This window comes from Cucurbita pepo, chromosome LG11 (genome assembly GCF_002806865.2).
Source record: "Cucurbita pepo subsp. pepo cultivar mu-cu-16 chromosome LG11, ASM280686v2, whole genome shotgun sequence".
In the NCBI taxonomy this organism is placed as follows: domain Eukaryota; kingdom Viridiplantae; phylum Streptophyta; class Magnoliopsida; order Cucurbitales; family Cucurbitaceae; genus Cucurbita; species Cucurbita pepo.
Window position 1 is genome coordinate 8,969,220 of NC_036648.1, and position 17,986 is coordinate 8,987,205.

Sequence of the window (17,986 nt, forward strand, 5' to 3'; positions counted from 1 at the left end):
AATTACTCGAATCATATGTTAAACATATAACTGAAGACAAAACATACTAACAGAACCCGTATAGGTCTATGAAAATAGTTATTCTGTGACACCCGAGTAAATAGGTACATGAATGACTGGAACCACATCTGAATGAGAGCGATCCAGTGGTTCAATCCGTCTGTTTTACTTTCGTTTTAAAGTTAGAATTTTTGACCTTCCTCACTACTTCCCTATATAATGTTCATCTTTCTTTGCCATCCCTTCAATCAATTCTCTCTCTCTCCTCCCTCTTTCTCTCTCTCTTTTTGGGAGAGACAAGAGACAAAAGCTTGGACAAAATCATGGCGCCATCGAAGAAGTTTAGAGGCGTTAGGCAACGACACTGGGGATCTTGGGTCTCCGAAATTCGCCACCCTCTTCTGTAAGTTTCCGAACCCACCATTGGAAACCTCTCTCTCTCGTCTTGAATCTAAAAGTTTAAGAACATGGGTCATGATATTCTTTACCTCGGTCTCTCTGGTTGAATCTTAAAGTTTAAGTAGATGGGTCATGTTATTATTTAACCCTATCTCCCTCGTTGAATCTTATTATTGTTTACTTCAGTCTCTCTCGTTGAATCTAAAAGTTTAAGCAGATGGGTCATGATATTGTTTATCTCGGTCTCTCTCGTTGAATCTAAAAGTTTAAGCAAATGGGTCATGATATTGTTTATCTCGGTCTCTCTCGTTGAATCTAAAATTTTAAGTAGATGGTCATGATATTATTTACCTCAGCCTCTCGTTGAATCTAAAAGTTTAAGAAAATGGGTTAGAATATTGTTTACCTCAATCTCTCTCGTTGAATCTTAAAGTTTAAGTATATGAGTCATGATATTGTTTACTCGGCTCTCTCTCATTGAATCTTAAAGTTTAAGCAAACGGGTCATCATATTATTAACCTCGATCTCTCAAATAACGAAATATTTAATTGTTACGTTTGATACTCATTAGGGTTTCACATTTTTATGAATTCTTAGCTAAATTTCAAAAAATTGTTTTTTTTTTTATTTCGTTTATTTTGAACTAAAAGAAAAGGTTTAAATTAATAGGAGTAGGGTTTTCGTGTTCGGGTTTGGATTGTGAGGTCTAGTACACGTGTCTACTGGTTTTTTTTTTAACCTCATTTTAGTCTTGTAATGAATATAGTAAGAGACGAAAACGAGAAAGAAGCTTCACTCGAGATTGTACTGAGACTAAAATGTGAACAAAAAGATGTAGTCATGTGTACGAGATCTTACCACTCAAACCCGAATGCAAATAAATTTTGAAAATTTGAATTTTCAACCTTAGAAATCGAACGATATGTTAATTACCGTTGAGTTATGTTTAAATTAATTATAATTACATTACAGGAAGAGAAGAGTTTGGTTGGGGACGTTTGAGACGGCGGAGGAGGCAGCGAGAGCGTACGATCAGGCCGCCGTGTTAATGAGCGGTAGAAACGCAAAAACCAACTTTCCGATGAGCGAAACAGCGGCGCCAGAATTAGAAAAACTCAACAACATCACAACTCCATCTTCAACAAAGGGCTTATCAGAGATCCTCCACGCCAAGCTTCGAAAATGCAGCAAAGCGCCATCGCCATCGATGACGTGTCTCCGACTCGACACTGAAAATTCCCACATCGGCGTTTGGCAAAAACGCGCCGGCCAACGCTCTGACTCAAGCTGGGTCATGACAGTTCATTTGGGAAAAGAAAACTCCTCCTCCTCCTCCTCCTCCTCCTCCTCCACCGCCGCCGCTTCCGGCGGCAATGACGACGGTGGGAGGTTGTGGAATAGTAAAAAAAGTGGTGGCGCTTCAATGGCGGGCGGTGGACCCCACATGAGGAATTTGCAGATGGATGAAGAAGAAAGAATTGCATTGCAAATGATTGAGGAGTTGCTGAGCAGAAATTATGGTAACCCATCTGAAATTCAAGTTCAAGATCATCACGAGGAAGCAAAGCTAAGCCCTTTCTAATTTAACTTCAAATTATATACTTTTAATTATATCACAAATTTATGATTAATTATGTGTGCAATTGTAAATTTATAATAATATAATAAGATATATTGTAATATTCTCGAGTTTAAAAGTATTCCGAGATTATAAACCCATCATCATTCCCTAAATTAGCCGATGTGGGACGTTCATCCAACAAACTACGTTTCATAAATGTTGGATTGGGTTGGGTTGGGTTGGTGACCTGAATGACTCGGGTTCACAGTACATATTACATGAACCTCTATTTTCAGGTCGGGTTGAGTTGGGTGGGTTATCGGTTTGTTCATTTTTAAAAAATTATTTTAAAAAATTCTAACGTTAGATTAATAACTAAAATCTAATATTCTTTCTCTTTATAGAAATCTTAAAAGTAGGGTTGGGTTGGTCGAGTTGATGAGACAAAAAATGTTTCAACCTACAAAACGAACCGAATTTTCAGTTTTTAAAAAATTCAAACGAAAAATATAAATCTAACTCAACCCTAAGTTTGTAAAAGCTTAAGTCTATTGATAGCAGATATTGTCCGCTTTGGCCCGTTATGTCTCATGGTTTTAGAACACGTCTACTAAGGGTGAGCTTGAGCTTTTACAAATGATATTAGAGCCCGACACTGGACCGTGAGCTAGTGAGGATGCTAGGCCCCCAAATGAATGGATTGTAAGATCCCACATCCGTTGAAGAGGGAACGAAGCATTTCTTATAAGGGTGTGGAAACCTTTCTTTAGTAGACACGTTTTAAAACCGTGAGGTTGCCGTGATACTTAACGAGCCAAAGCGGACAATATCTGCTAGCAATGGGCTTGTAGACTGAATTTTAGGGTTATAATATTATAAATTTTTATTGATCATCGTTAACATTTTTCATGTTATTTAGTTCCTACGAAATATTTAAATTCTCATTTATACATTATTAGCTTTCTTGGTATTTACTCGTTACGTATCGCTGTCAGTCTCATGGTTTTGAAACGCGTCTACAAGGGAGAGGTTTTCACACCCTTACGAGGAATGTTTCGTTGCCCTCTCCAACCGACATGGGATCTCGCAATCCACCCCCTTGGGGGCCAGCGTCCTCGCTGGCACACCTCTCAGTGTCTAGTTCTGATACCATTGGTAACAATCCAAGCCCACTACTAGTCAGTATTGTCCGCTTTGTTCTCCGAAATCTCACATTGCGAGCCTCGAAGGTGTAGTCAAAGTGACTCAAGTGTTCGTACAAACAAACTTCTCCACGACAATCCTTAACACTTCAGCTACAGAGTTTTAATTTTACTGTATGAACGGAATGAATATGTGACGAATGTAGATACGACATGATCTTTTCAACGTGTTAGAAATTTAGGTAAGAATTATTTGAAAATTTAGTTGGAAAATTAATGAAAACTTTACTTTGAAAGAGAGACAACAATTTGCAAGACNCTATCGCTGTCAGTCTCATGGTTTTGAAACGCGTCTACAAGGGAGAGATTTTCACACCCTTACGAGGAATGTTTTGTTGTCTTCTCCAACCAGCATGGGATCTCGCAATCCACCCCCTTGGGGGCCAGCGTCCTCGCTGGCACACCTCTCAGTGTCTAGTTCTGATACCATTGGTAACAATCCAAGCCCACTACTAGTCAGTATTGTCCGCTTTGTTCTCCGAAATCTCACATTGCGAGCCTCGAAGGTGTAGTCAAAGTGACTCAAGTGTTCGTACAAACAAACTTCTCCACGACAATCCTTAACACTTCAGCTACAGAGTTTTAATTTTACTGTATGAACGGAATGAATATGTGACGAATGTAGATACGACATGATCTTTTCAACGTGTTAGAAATTTAGGTAAGAATTATTTGAAAATTTAGTTGGAAAATTAATGAAAACTTTACTTTGAAAGAGAGACAACAATTTGCAAGACAAAGGGGCATGTTTGTGCATACTTTGTTAAACTTGTCTTTCACCCCTTGAATTGTTGGATATACCCTACAAGAAAAGGGGTTGTCATTTATGGTCCTCTGTATATTTTTAGGACACCCATTTCAAACTTTTCACCAAATTTTGTACCAAAATTTTGAATTCATTGCTTCACAAACATTCAAAAACAATAGTTGTAGTACACGATATACGCTGCAACGACATCGTTTAAAAGTAAATTAGTGATAAAAACATCGACGTTTTTGAATAGCTGATATCGTCGTTATTGACGGCTAAAAACGTCAACTATAGTGATACCTTACATTTTTAGTCGATGNAAGCTACAGAGTTTTAATTTTAGGGTATGAACGGAATGAATATGTGACGAATGTAGATACGACGTGATCTTTTCAACATGTTAGAAATTTAGGTAAGAATTATTTGAAAATTTAGTTGGAAAATTAATGAAAACTTTACTTTGAAAGAGAGACAACAATTTGCAAGACAAAGGGGCATGTTTGTGCATACTTTGTTAAACTTGTCTTTCACCCCTTGAATTGTTGGATATACCCTACAAGAAAAGGGGTTGTCATTTATGGTCCTCTGTATATTTTTAGGACACCCATTTCAAACTTTTCACCAAATTTTGTACCAAAATTTTGAATTCATTGCTTCACAAACATTCAAAAACAATAGTTGTAGTACACGATATACGCTGCAACGACATCGTTTAAAAGTAAATTAGTGATAAAAACATCGACGTTTTTGAATAGCTGATATCGTCGTTATTGACGGCTAAAAACGTCAACTATAGTGATACCTTACATTTTTAGTCGATGAAGACCAAATTTGTAATAATGTACACACGTGCACATCATTTTATCGTAATGTATATTTTAAAATTAACAATAATTCATGAAATTTTTATTTATTTGAACTTAACCCAAATAGGTTCATAATCCAACCTAAACCGTATGAGTTTGGATCGGGTTGGGCTGATTAGATTTTTTAGGTCATCAAAGCATATTGGCTAGTGATTGTGATGCCCCAATTCTTGACTGGAGTGGACACCAAAGGCCTCTGCCCTTCTGGGCGAAACAATGGTTTTTTCGTGTTATCAAAGAGTTGAATAATAAAAATAGAAGGTGAGTGTCTAATCNTGCTTCACAAACATTATACGCTGCAACGACATCGTTTAAAAGTAAATTAGTGATAAAAACATCGGCGTTTTTTAATAGCTGATATCGTCGTTATTGACGGCTAAAAACGTCAACTATAGTGATACCTTACATTTTTAGTCGATGAAGACCAAATTTGTAATAATGTACACACGTGCACACCATTTTATCGTAATGTATATTTTAAAATTAACAATATTCATGAAATTTTTATTTATTTGAACTTATTAACCCAAATAGGTTCATAATCCAACCTAAACCGTATGAGTTTGGTTCGGGTTGGGCTGATTAGATTTTTTAGGTCATCAAAGCATATTGGCTAGTGATTGTGATGCCCCAATTCTTGACTGGAGTGGACACCAAAGGCCTCTGCCCTTCTGGGCGAAACAATGGTTTTTTCGTGTTATCAAAGAGTTGAATAATAAAAATAGAAGGTGAGTGTCTAATCGAATTGATCGGGTCATGTAGTAACAAGGTTCAAGTCTACTGGTCTATTAGGATGCCTCAGCTGCATACATCACTGCAATTCCACTTGACACCTATCGTGACGATAAACGGCTCATCTCACTGTGACCTTCTCTTGAATTCTCAAAACTTCTTGTCGCTTCATCCTGCAGGGGCAGAGAATCCATCGCTGTCAAGTTTTTTGAACACTTCTAATTACCATTACTGGAAAATCATTCTTAAACAATTTAAATTATGTAACTTTTAAACGTTAGAGTTCATCAATTATATAATTTATTTTTCTTTTCACGGGAAGATTTTGTTTTATCTATTACTCAAATTTCTATTTAATTTATTATTATTATTATTATTTCAAAATTTACGAGATTAAAATTATAAATATCTTAATCAGCTGATTTAGGTTCGAGTTATTATATATATTTTTTAATAAGTCCTCTCTCTATAAAATTATTGTGATGGTCCCATTAGTAATGGTTAATGAAGGCAACTTTGAGGGGCCAAGATGCATTCAAAACCCTCTTTATATTATTGAAGGAATAGTGTTACAATTATTTATTTTGGGTTTAATTTGTGGTATAAATTAGTTCATCTTCTTTTTTTTCCTCTTTTTTCCTTTCATCGTTCTAAAACGAGCAGGTTTTAGGGGAGTAAAGCATCGATTTAATAAGTGAAAGTTTTAGCAGATATTGTCCTCTTTGGCTTTCCCTCTCGGGCTTGGAAGGTTTCCACACCCTTATAAATGGTGGTTTGTTCTCCTCCCCAACCAATGTGGGACATCACAATCCACCCCCCCTTCGAGGCCCAACGTCCTTGCTGGCACTCTTTCCTTCTTCCAATCGATGTGGGACCGCCCCCAAATCCGCCCAGCGTTCTTAATGGCACACCACCTCGTGTCTACCCCCTTTCGGGTAACAGCGAGAAGGCTGACACATGTCCAGTGTCTGGCTCTGATACCATTTGTAACGACCTAGATCCACCGCTAGCAGATATTGTCTTCTTTGGGCTTTTCTTTTCGGGCTTGCCCTCAAGGCTTTAAAACGCGTCTGCTAGTGGAAGGTTTCTCCTCCCCAACCAATGTGGGACATCACAATCCCCCCCTCCCCCCTCTCGAAACTAAGATTAAAATATTTCTTTTTGTATTCAACAACGTATACATTAGAGGGATTTGAGTTTCTTTAACAGCCCATGTCTACTGCTAACACATATTATTCGCTTTAGGTCGTTATATATCATTATCAGTCTTACCATTTTAAAATACGTTTAGCTGACGGTGATACGTAACGAGCCAAAACAAATAATGTGTGCCAAATTTTCGGGATCTCATTTACAAAAGAACAAGCCCATTAACTTCTTTCTCAAAAAGGTTGAGCCCATTAACGTTTTCATTGGGCTTGAGTAAACATGTTCAAAATGAGAGAGAAATCTAACGAAACATTTTAGAAACATTTTTTTTAAGACCTAATTTTAAACTGTGAGGCTTACGACGTTACGTAACGGGCCAAAACGGATAATGTGAGTTTGGATGGAGACCCTCTTTAATACATTAAAAAAAGATGTTTACAAAGGCACTTAATTCCAAGCAAGTCAGTTGAACATCGTGATTGATGGGTGGGTAGGTGCACTTCTTGCCCAATGGGAAGTAATGAGTCTGGTCTCACGCTCCTCGAAATGAAGAAGTAGTGGGGTGCGTATGCACCTTTATATATCTTTATTTCCTTGAATGATTGAGACATGATTTTCATCGTATTGAAATATCGAGACTCAAATTGAAACAAAATCTATATTTTAAGAACACATAAGGTTAGTTTTGAAAGCTTAACGATGTACTAATTTCAGTAGAACTTAATTTCTAGTTCAATCCGTTTAAATCTTAAACTTGAGTAGGCGGTGTGATTTGAAGCGGAGGTAGTCACCCGCTAATCCAATCAGCAATTCTAAGACTATCCTAAGACTCGATAATTAAAATCAAAATCAAACTCGAAGAAATTAACCCACAAAATTAATAAAAAAAAAAATTAAATGTACAAAATCAACAATAAAAGTTTGAGAAAATATTTTAATTAAGCCTAACTAACCAACCACAAGGTTACACGTAATAAATAAATAGAAAGAAAATATTTTAAAAAAATTAAAAATTCTCATCCATCCTTTTTTTAGGGAATAAAACAAGAAATATGGTGAGAAAATAATAAAAGGATATTCGAAGACAAATTCTTGGAATATTCTTTCTCTTACCGTTATATTCCCCAAATTCTCACTTTTTCTCTTCTTTTTCTAACTGGCTCATTTCACAATCGCCATTACCCATCACCACCAAAATTTGATATTCAGTTCCGTTTTCTCTCTCATTTTTTCCGGCGCCGGAAACTGTGGTTATGAAGTTCGGCAAGAGTCTGAGCAACCAGATTGAAGAAACTTTGCCGGAGTGGCGGGACAAGTTTTTGTCCTACAAGGAGTTGAAGAAGCGTCTCAAGCTTGTGGAGCCTAAAGGCGGTGACCGGCCGAGCAAGCGGCCGAGAATCGAGGACGGAGAGAAGGACGATTCTTCGTCGAGCGAGGAGATGATTTTCATTAAGTTGCTGGAGGATGAGCTTGAGAAATTTAATAGTTTCTTTGTTGAAAAGGAGGAAGAGTACATTATCAGATTGAAGGTATGTTCTTCGTGTTTCTTCGTGTTTCTTCATTGCTTTCATTTTGAAGTTTCTGATTCAATTTAGGTGAGATTTGTGTTTCGGTCTAGTCTGGACGCATTTACTTCATTCCTTTTGCATTAATGAAGTAGAAATGATTCGACTCTGGAATTTGACCTAGCCACATGAACACCAAAAAAAATCTGATTCTAGGCATTTAATCCTGTAATTCCGAAGACAAGATTTCGAAGAATGTTTAAAATGTTCACATTCATTTTCGTTTCGGTCTAGTCTGGAGAAATGAAATTGAATCAGACCTCGCATTTACTTCATTCCTTCTGCAATTAATGAAGAAGATATGACTCAATTTTGGAATTTGACCTAGCCACATGAACACCAGAAAAATCTGATTCTAGGCACTTAATCCTGTAATTCTGAACACAAAAGTTCGAAGAATGTTTAATGTTCACATTCATTCAGGATTTCAAGTAGAGAAAAATCTCAGGATTAAGAAACTTGTTCCAATAGAGGCTTTAACTGTTGAATTCATCTCTTTAGAAGTTATAACAAATCGTCATACAGGTACAATACTGATGATCAAATTGCTTCCACTTTTGTTTTGGAATAATTCAGGAGCTTCAAGATAGAGTAGGAAAAGCAATAGATTCCAATGAAGAGATGATTAAAATCCGCAAGGAAATTGTGGATTTCCATGGTGAAATGGTTCTCTTGGAGAATTACAGTGCTCTTAACTTTACAGGTGAGCAACCTTTGTTAACTTTCTTCACTGTCTTTATACCCTTTTATGCTCATGTCTTGCATATGACATTATGCTATTTTGTGTTCTTACGGCACATAATGATATCAAATTGAGGCCACAAGCTGCTGAATCAATTCCTTTATGCCTGGAATATACTTTGAGGAAGAACACTTTATAATCAACTTGCATACCTTTTTATAGGGCTTGTGAAAATTCTAAAGAAGTACGACAAAAGGACCGGCGCGCTCCTCCGCCTACCCTATAGTCAGAAAGTTCTGCAACAGCCCTTCTTTACGACCGACCTGCTTTACACCCTCGTGAAGCAGTGCGAGATGATGCTGGATCTACTCTTCCCTCTTAACGAGCTACCTTCTTCTAGTTCGAATGGAGTCGATGAAGTTGGTGCTCCTACAAAGCCAGCCACCACCAACATTGATGATCTGCTCAAGGCAACCAAGGGAGTTTCAGAGATCGAATATATGGAGTCACTTTACATGAAGAGCACCGTATCTGCATTACGGGTTTTGAAGGAAGTTCGAAGTAGGAGCTCGACTGTGAGCGCCTTCTCGTTGCCACCACTGCAAATGAATGGATTAGAAGAGACATGGAAGAACGTTCCAGTTCTAGAAGAAGTAGCTAAGTAGGATGGATCAGATATCACCAACTATAAGGAAGTTCCCTTTTAGTTATGTACGTCTTCCTTTGATGTTCGTGTGGAATACTCGTGATACTAACAGTAACATGTAAAACTGAAATATGAAGGTCAAATCATAATGTAGAATCTTATAAAGGAGTGGTAATATTTACAATATCTTTATCAACTTTTTTCTATCAATACTCGACGAGAGTAGCACTTCGATTAGGAGCTGAACAGAACTAAATAAGCAAAAGGAATGAATCAGAGAATTTTACACGAGTTCGATTAGGAGCTAAGCTAATGCTCCAAATGAGATAGCAGTTCATCTCGAGGAGAGTATACAATATAGTTATAACAGCCCAAGCCCACCACTAACAGTTATTATCCGTTTTGGCCCGTTACGTATCGCCATCAACCTCATGGTTTTAAAACGCATCTGCTAAGGAGAGGTTTCCACACCCTTATAAAGAATGTTTCATTCCTCTCTCCAACCAATGTGAGATCTCACAGTCCACCCCTGGAGCCCAACATCCTCGTTGGCACTCGTTCTCCTCTCCAATTGATGTGGGATCTCACAATCCACTCCCCTTTGGGGCACAATGTCCTTGCTGGCACACCGCTCGGTGCCTAGCTGTAATACCATTTGTAACAGCTCAAGCTCACTCCTAACAGATATTGTCTGTTTCAGCATGCTATACGTGCCATCATCAGCCTCACGATAAACACGTCTGCTAAGTAGAGGTTTTCACACCCTTATAAAAAATGCTTCGCTCCACTCTCCAACCGATGTGAGATCTCACAATAATCGCCACATTGTGGCCACTTCTCTCTACAAGGCATAATTTTTAGTTTCTTTCTCATATCTTTGAATAGTACAAAACTCCCAACTACATTGTTCCAGCCTCAATAATTTCTCCCTCTTGAGACACCAAAGTAGTCCATCAGAATACCCAACTTTTCTTCTTTCTTTAAGGAGGGATTCAAACCTAAAATTCATAGGGGCTAGGGAAGATATTAAATACCTAACAACTAGAGTATACATAAGTCAACAACTCCACTATTCTAATAGGCTTTAAGCAGCACAACAAGCCCGGTGAGCTCGAAAACACAATTAGATAAATAAGGTGGAAAATGATAACATTTATTGAACAGAAGATAGGAATGCAGATTCGATATATCTAATGGTAAGAGCATACGAAAACCATTATAAAATTAACTCGGTGTTTTGTAAGATACTAGACTATGAAAAGGGATCGACTCCATTGAATAGAAGGGAACTTTAAATTCCTAGAACTCACAAAACGAATCCATAATGATCCGAGTGAACAGCTGATCCTTGTGCTTTGCATTGAACCTCACTTTTCAGCCTTTTCAACACTTTCATCATTTTCGACAATATCTTTCTCGTAACGACGTTTGAACTTGGCAATCTGCCCAACACTTTCAGCTAATTGACGCCTTGCTCTCAAGTGGTAGACTTTACCAACATGGTGTATCTTGGTCATCATAACGTGCATCAATCTGCCACTCTGTGTGACATATGATATCCACTGCATTTGAGGGTGCAAGCCTTTCTTCATTGTATAGATCTGAAATCATAATTAGTACTTTAGCTTCTAGAGAAAATAGTTTAGTTCCTAAACTTAAAAGTTTCCAGAAAAAGAACTATCTCAGTAAAGCTGCATTTGAATCAAAACCCACAAGTTTCCATTCTCAATCGACAACCTTGTCCTGTTTATACGTGGGGAAGCTACGAACGATGAACATGTACAATGCAGCTATACCACTTACTAGAGAAATTTCGTCAAACATTTGGTGGGCTGTGTAATGTTCAATGTTCATCATCCCCAATGAGTAGAAATTCAGAAGTGACAGCCACATTGAAGGGAGATGAAGAAGTGTGGCAAGTTCGAACATACCATTTTATTGAAGAATTTCATCAAAAATTGGCAGGCACTATGCAAAGTTCAACGTTCGTCACACCAAAAGTGCAGAACTAAGAAAGCGATAGCCACACTAAGAAGGAATGATCTAGGATGAACAAGTACAAATCTACCGTTCATAGAAGAATTTCATCAAACGGCTGGTGAGCATTGCACAGTGTTCAATAATCATAACGCAAAAGAGTATCAAACTTGAAAATCACCACCACCACAATGCGANAAGTGCAGAACTAAGAAAGCGATAGCCACACTAAGAAGGAATGATCTAGGATGAACAAGTACAAATCTACCGTTCATAGAAGAATTTCATCAAACGGCTGGTGAGCATTGCACAGTGTTCAATAATCATAACGCAAAAGAGTATCAAACTTGAAAATCACCACCACCACAATGCGACTGTTAAATACTTCACGATCCTAAACCCTAACTTGGCCGTGTAATGATGTGCAGATACTTTCTCAGCAAGTAAAAGGATTAATTTAGATGAAACATAAATTTCTCGATCGAACATACAAATAGGTAACCCTAGAGAAAATCATTCACAAAAATCAGATATTAACAACCACAGGGCAGTGTCAAATTCCACCACCAAGGCTGTGATTTTTTAACTACGTCCGTTACCGAAAACATCAACGAGATAGCATTTACAATTTAGGTTGAATCAGTAGAACGAGTAAAGAGATGGCCAATCTCGCCAAATCCACCACATCTCAAGCAAGAAAGAAGATTGGAGAGAGAGAGACAGTACCTTGAGTCGCTGAATGAAGCGGAAGCGGAAGCGGAAGCAGATACCGGAGATTGTAAGAAGAAGCTCTCTTTACCCTCGACGGGCGGCGGAGAAGGTAGAAGATGAAGCGAGTTGTTCAATGACTCTGATGTCCTCAACCAGAATGGCAACACATTTTGATGGAGTGAGGGTATTTTCGTCAACTTCAAATCATAGTCCGATCAGTTTGGTTGTGATCTATTAGGGTAGGATTTTTTATTTTTTATTTTTTATTTTTTTTTTGGTGAAATTTGAATATTATATTTTTAGTATAAATATATTTAACTAGCAGAGGTATACTAAGCTCGGTATGGACACAGTTTCACGAAACTCGTCCTTAAAAAAGGTGAGAAATTCTCGGTTAAATAGGGAATGAAAGCGTTAACGAGTTTTTTTTGTTGTTTAAACTGAACTAGATTTCGATATAGGAATGTTATTTTCTCGATATGGCTACGATTTCACAAAACCCGTCCTTCAAGAGGTGAGACCCTCCTCGGTTAAATAGGGAATGAAAGCATTAACGAGTTTTTCCTTGCTTAAATAGAAATAGAGATGAAGAATATGATTCATGGTATTTAACTAACTGAACTCGGTTGGGACTGTGGAATCGATGTTAGTTACACTTTGGAAACATAGAAATTACATACACAAGTCCGGTTGGGACAGGTTTAGGTTTTTCGAACCAAACTGATGGAAACCTAACCCAACTCTCACAATGTAACAGCCTAAGTCCACCGCTAACCAATATTGTCTGTTTTAGCACAGTTTTTTTAAACGTATCTGTTAGGAAGAGGTTTCCACACCCTTATAAATAATGCTTAGTTCCCCTCTGCAACGCCCTAGATCCACCGCTAGCAGATATTGTCCTCTTTAGGTTTTCCCTTTTGGGCTTCCCCTCAAGGCTTTAAAACGCGTCCGCTAGGAGAAGTTTCCACACCCTTATAAATGGTGGTTTGTTTTCCTCCCCAACCAACGGGGTACATCACAATCTACCCGCCTTCGGCAGTGTGCCAGTAAGGAGACTGGGCCCCAAAGGGGGTGATTTTGGGGGCGGTCCCACATCGATGGGAGGAAGGAAAGAGTGCCAGCGATGACGCTGGGCCCCGAAGGGGGGTGAATTGTGATGTCCCACATTGGTTGGGGAGACAAACCACCATTTATAAGGGTGTGGAAACCTTCCCCTACCAGACGCGTTTTAAAGCCTTGAGGGGAAGCCCGAAACGGAAAGCCCAAAGAGGACAATATCTGCTAGCGGTGGATTTGGGCCGTTACACCCTCTCTAACCGATATGAGATCTCACAATTCATCTCCCTTGGGGGTCAGTGTCCTCACTAGCACACTACCCCGTGTCTGGCTCTGATACTATTTGTAACACCTCAAGCCCACCGCCAGTAGTTATTATCCGTTTTAGACTGTTTCGTATCGCCATCAGTCTCACGATTTTAAAACGTGTCTGTTAGGAAGAGGTTCAAATTTAGAAGAAAAATATCATAAATTTCATTTACATACTTGGAAATTATGTTACCAAGTTACTGAATTTAGTATGTTTTTCTGTATCAAGAACTAACTGTCAGCTGTACTCATAAACCCACCCATAAAACCAGCTCCATTACAGCCCCCACACAGGATATCCTTTTTGCCACTGCAATGTCAAAGACATTAACCAGCTTAGAACCTCAAATTTAATCGTTCTATCAGATATCTCGAGAAATGACTTTATTCTAAAAAATGCAACGAGTCTAGGTTTGAACTAGACTCGTTGATAATAGATGGAATGGTTTATGTCAACTCGAGCATAGTTCAATTGGTTTATGCATGTACCAGACCAAGATGCATGTATCCTAAGATACGGGCACACTGTAGGGAAAGTTCTTTTTAAGTAGATGACTCGTTAGGACCATCGGAACGGGACTTTAGGTCCATAGAACATACGCTCGACTTTTTTAGCTTCGGGTTACAGTAGAGCAAGGAGAGTTTGTTCATCAATACCTGCAGAGCCAGCATATGCTACCAGCTTTGAACTGTCCATTGAAATGATCCACTGAATTAACTCCTGTTCCTTTACACTGAGAACATAGGACAGCACCTGAAAATTGAGAAGAAAAAACATATGTAAACTAAGCTCAAGCTCTATGATTTTACTTCAAGGGAAAAGGTCAGAGGAGAAAAAGACTGTGCCACAAGCACCCAGCTGAAAGTAACCCAATCTTAGAGACTACTAACACAATCTAAGAAACGAGGAACCTGGAGGGATGGGTCGGTCGAGTCTTTCCTGTTCTGTTCCCGCCACGAGAAAGACGTACAGAAGAGGTATGCCTAGTGTCACAGTCATGCTTGTCTAGGGCGTGTTGCCCATGCCACACCGAACCGTTTATTTAATTTCATGTTGTATTGCTTTACTATTGTATTTTCTATTTGTACGATTAATCAGCAAAATCATTTCTAGGCCTATCAGACCTGAATCACCTCAAAATGTACTATAGGGGGTGTGACTAGTTGTCAACTCCTCCCNGAAATGACTTTATTCTAAAAAATGCAACGAGTCTAGGTTTGAACTAGACTCGTTGATAATAGATGGAATGGTTTATGTCAACTCGAGCATAGTTCAATTGGTTTATGCATGTACCAGACCAAGATGCATGTATCCTAAGATACGGGCACACTGTAGGGAAAGTTCTTTTTAAGTAGATGACTCGTTAGGACCATCGGAACGGGACTTTAGGTCCATAGAACATACGCTCGACTTTTTTAGCTTCGGGTTACAGTAGAGCAAGGAGAGTTTGTTCATCAATACCTGCAGAGCCAGCATATGCTACCAGCTTTGAACTGTCCATTGAAATGATCCACTGAATTAACTCCTGTTCCTTTACACTGAGAACATAGGACAGCACCTGAAAATTGAGAAGAAAAAACATATGTAAACTAAGCTCAAGCTCTATGATTTTACTTCAAGGGAAAAGGTCAGAGGAGAAAAAGACTGTGCCACAAGCACCCAGCTGAAAGTAACCCAATCTTAGAGACTACTAACACAATCTAAGAAACGAGGAACCTGGAGGGATGGGTCGGTCGAGTCTTTCCTGTTCTGTTCCCTCCACAAGAAAGACGCACAAAAAAGGTATGCCTAGTGTCACAGTCATGCTCGTCCAAGACGTGTTGCCCATGTCACACCGAACCGTTTATTTAATTTCATGTTGTATTGCTTTACTATTGTATTTTCTATTTGTACGATTAATCAGCAAAATAATGTCTAGGCCTATCAGACCTGAATCACCTCAAAATGTACTATAGGGGTGTGACTAGTTGTCAACTCCTCTTGATTTTGTATGACCATTCGGCGAAATCACGTCTAGACCTGTCAGACATGAATTGCCTCAAAATGTACTATAAGGGAATGCGACTAGTTGTCAAATTCTCCCTACCCAGAAAGTTACATGATCCGTTATGTTCCCTTTCGCTTATAGTTATATAACGTTACTTTTAAATCTTCTCTCATTCTTACTTTCAAGCTCGCTATCAAAAATCTCTCTACTCTGTTTTCCAAAACCTTCTACTCAAACGGGACTAGAGGCTTGAGCATACGTTGCCCGGCCATAGGCGACGCGAATACAAACTAGCTTGACTCACTTGGTGTTGAGAGTGAGTGCCGCACAATCACAAAGTCCACTACCAAGAAAAGTGTGATTGTGACATATAGTGCACGGAGAATCATCCAACAACCTCGGAGACATGGCCCCAAGAATTGAATATGTAGAAGAAAACAGTACTAAAGGAAATTGACACCAGAAAACTTGGTTTTGAGGGGACAGATTTTAAGAACATAGAGCCAAACAAAACAAAGAAAGAAAGGCTGCAGCAAGCCACGGACAAAGGGGATACGGTCGCAGCGCCATTCCCGGCGTCCCGATACTGACACCGTCGCATGTCACGGGTCTATATTTGAATCATAATCAAGAGAACATTGTAAAAGTTTGAGTAAAAGTTGGGAATTTAAGCAGAAGAACCATATATCACCATTTCCATTGCAGTCAGAACAAAGTATGCTTTTGTTTTTTCTGGTTTGGTTACTATCTGCACCATCTGAAGCCTGCCAAAGCAACATTAAAACATTCTCACAAACTGAAAGAGATTTGTGTTCTAAGCGGATATTGTTTTCTTTGAGTTTTTCCTTTTGAGCTTTCTCTCAAGGTTTTTGAAACGCGTCTAATAGGAAGAGGTTTCCACACCCTTATAAGGAATGCTTCGTTCCCCTCTCCAACCGACGTGGGATCTCACAATCCACTCTCTTTAGGGGTCCAGCATCCTCCCTGGCACACCGTCCAATGACTGATTCTAATACCATTTATAACAGTCCAAGCCCACCGTAGATATGGTCCTTTTTAGGCTTTTCCTTTCGAGCTTCCCCACAAGGTTTTAAGAACGTGTCTACTAGAGAGAGGTTTCCACCCTCTTATACGTAACGGGTCAAAGCGACAATATTTGCTAGCGGTGGGAGACACTGGTCGGAGTAGAGCTAAACTCTCTCCACAGTAGACGGGTTTTAAAAACCTTGAGAGGGAGCTAGCTCAAGGGTTCAATTTGTAGTTCCACAATCCACTAAAGTTGCAACAATTTGCCCACAAGACAGACATAACCAAACAAGTTCATTTCATTTGTAGGAAAGAACTGGCCAGAGAAACCATACCTTGGCCGCACAAGGCAAAAGCCTAATGGGGTTTGTGCTTTGGAACGCCTCAATGATCCGAAAAGCCTTATGAGGAACTGAATTGGCAGCAAAAATCCCAATCAAAATGTGAAAAGAAAGGGTTATAAACAAACAGAATCAAAACCAGGCAACTTTGGAAGAGAAAGTGCAGAAAATACCAGACGTGGGCTTGCTCGAGGGATTGAAGGAGCAAATGGGTGTGGACGAACCCACGGTATATGCCATTTAAATGGGGTTTTGGATTCGAATTTGTTCTTTGAGGACTGAAATTCAGAAGTTGTCTGATGAGCTACTCAGCTGCTTCTGCTGTGTGTGTGATGGTCTTGACTGTGATTTAGTTGGTCGGAAATTAAGCAAATTCAACCAGATAAGGCTCATAATCCTCTCCTACTTAATTACCAAATTGCCCTCTTTTAACCCTATTGAACAACCAAATAGGTGTTTAGACCAAGACAACAATTGGGTTTTTACTAACTACACCCAACTCCTTCCACGCATAAGAGGGGTCATAATCGTACTCTTTTTAGCGGTGGATTTTGCGATTGTGCGGCGTTCACTCCCAACACTGAGTGAGTCAAGCCAATTTTGGGTTCACGTCGCCTACGGTCAGACAATGTATACTCAAGCCTCTGGCCCCGTTTTGAGAAGAAGATTTTAGAAAATGAGAACAAAGAGATTTTCGGGAGCAAGTTTGAAAATAAAAATGAAAGAAGATTTGAAAGCTATGTAACTATAAACAAAAGATAACAACAACTAGTCACATCCCCTTATCATGCATTTTGAGACGATGCAGATTTGATAGAGCTAGACGTGATTTCGCAAAACAATCATACAAAATCTTGGTGGGAGGAGTTGACAACTAATCACACCCCCTATAGGTTTGACAAGGCTTAGACATGATTTCACCAAATAGTCATACAACCAGAAGTAAGACAATACAACATGAAATTAAATAAAGAGTTCGGCATGGCATGAGCATGCATGCGGTCATGGACAACACCCCTTGGAC

General features: G+C 39.0%; 4 protein-coding genes and 1 long non-coding RNA gene across 6 annotated transcripts; 2 read left to right on the forward strand and 3 right to left on the reverse strand.

Moving 5' to 3' along the window:
- Positions 1–212: 212 nt before the first annotated feature.
- On the forward strand, positions 213–2,052 carry LOC111805815 (ethylene-responsive transcription factor WIN1-like). Its single transcript, XM_023691050.1, has 2 exons — positions 213–403; positions 1,373–2,052. Exons 1-2 carry the CDS (start codon positions 324–326, stop codon positions 1,980–1,982), a joined length of 690 nt encoding a protein of 229 aa, XP_023546818.1. The 5' UTR covers positions 213–323; the 3' UTR covers positions 1,983–2,052.
- Positions 2,053–7,794: 5,742 nt separating this feature from the next.
- LOC111806196 (SPX domain-containing protein 1-like) lies at positions 7,795–9,678 on the forward strand. Its single transcript, XM_023691580.1, has 3 exons — positions 7,795–8,190; positions 8,803–8,929; positions 9,131–9,678. The coding sequence occupies exons 1-3, from the start codon at positions 7,915–7,917 to the stop codon at positions 9,571–9,573; spliced, it is 846 nt and encodes a 281-aa protein (XP_023547348.1). The 5' UTR covers positions 7,795–7,914; the 3' UTR covers positions 9,574–9,678.
- Positions 9,679–10,663: 985 nt separating this feature from the next.
- Positions 10,664–11,155, reverse strand: LOC111806134. Its single transcript, XM_023691496.1, has one exon. The coding sequence runs from the start codon at positions 11,144–11,146 to the stop codon at positions 10,922–10,924; it is 225 nt and encodes a 74-aa protein (XP_023547264.1). The 5' UTR covers positions 11,147–11,155; the 3' UTR covers positions 10,664–10,921.
- A 2,574-nt stretch (positions 11,156–13,729) lies between these two features.
- On the reverse strand, positions 13,730–14,741 carry LOC111806136. The gene is made up of 2 exons (XR_002816745.1): positions 14,265–14,741; positions 13,730–13,917 (listed from the first exon to the last, which is right to left on the reverse strand). It is a non-coding gene; the product is annotated as an uncharacterized LOC111806136 (long non-coding RNA).
- A 70-nt stretch (positions 14,742–14,811) lies between these two features.
- LOC111806135 lies at positions 14,812–17,317 on the reverse strand. Of its 2 annotated transcripts, XM_023691497.1 has the most exons (4): positions 17,136–17,317; positions 16,957–17,033; positions 16,287–16,359; positions 14,822–15,166 (listed from the first exon to the last, which is right to left on the reverse strand). In XM_023691497.1, exons 1-4 carry the CDS (start codon positions 17,200–17,202, stop codon positions 15,063–15,065), a joined length of 321 nt encoding a protein of 106 aa, XP_023547265.1. In that variant the 5' UTR covers positions 17,203–17,317; the 3' UTR covers positions 14,822–15,062. The 2 variants fall into 2 exon arrangements, with proteins under 2 accessions (XP_023547266.1, XP_023547265.1); XM_023691498.1 differs by lacking the exon at positions 16,287–16,359 and having other exon boundaries at positions 14,812–15,166; positions 17,136–17,311.
- Between the last annotated feature and the right edge of the window lie 669 nt (positions 17,318–17,986).

Excerpts from the sequence above, each read along its gene's own strand:
- LOC111805815 (XM_023691050.1), top strand. The coding sequence starts at position 324 with ATGGCGCCATCGAAGAAGTTTAGAGGCGTTAGGCAACGACACTGGGGA. Across the intron at positions 404-1,372 it reads GAAATTCGCCACCCTCTTCT|GAAGAGAAGAGTTTGGTTGG; the intron begins GTAAGTTTCCGA and ends ATTACATTACAG.
- LOC111806196 (XM_023691580.1), top strand. The coding sequence starts at position 7,915 with ATGAAGTTCGGCAAGAGTCTGAGCAACCAGATTGAAGAAACTTTGCCG. Across the intron at positions 8,191-8,802 it reads AGTACATTATCAGATTGAAG|GAGCTTCAAGATAGAGTAGG; the intron begins GTATGTTCTTCG and ends GGAATAATTCAG. Across the intron at positions 8,930-9,130 it reads CAGTGCTCTTAACTTTACAG|GGCTTGTGAAAATTCTAAAG; the intron begins GTGAGCAACCTT and ends ACCTTTTTATAG.
- LOC111806134 (XM_023691496.1), bottom strand. The coding sequence starts at position 11,146 with ATGAAGAAAGGCTTGCACCCTCAAATGCAGTGGATATCATATGTCACA.
- LOC111806135 (XM_023691497.1), bottom strand. The coding sequence starts at position 17,202 with ATGGCATATACCGTGGGTTCGTCCACACCCATTTGCTCCTTCAATCCC. Across the intron at positions 17,034-17,135 it reads CTCGAGCAAGCCCACGTCTG|TTCCTCATAAGGCTTTTCGG; the intron begins GTATTTTCTGCA and ends CTGCCAATTCAG. Across the intron at positions 15,167-16,286 it reads TTCTGACTGCAATGGAAATG|GTGCTGTCCTATGTTCTCAG; the intron begins GTGATATATGGT and ends CTCAATTTTCAG.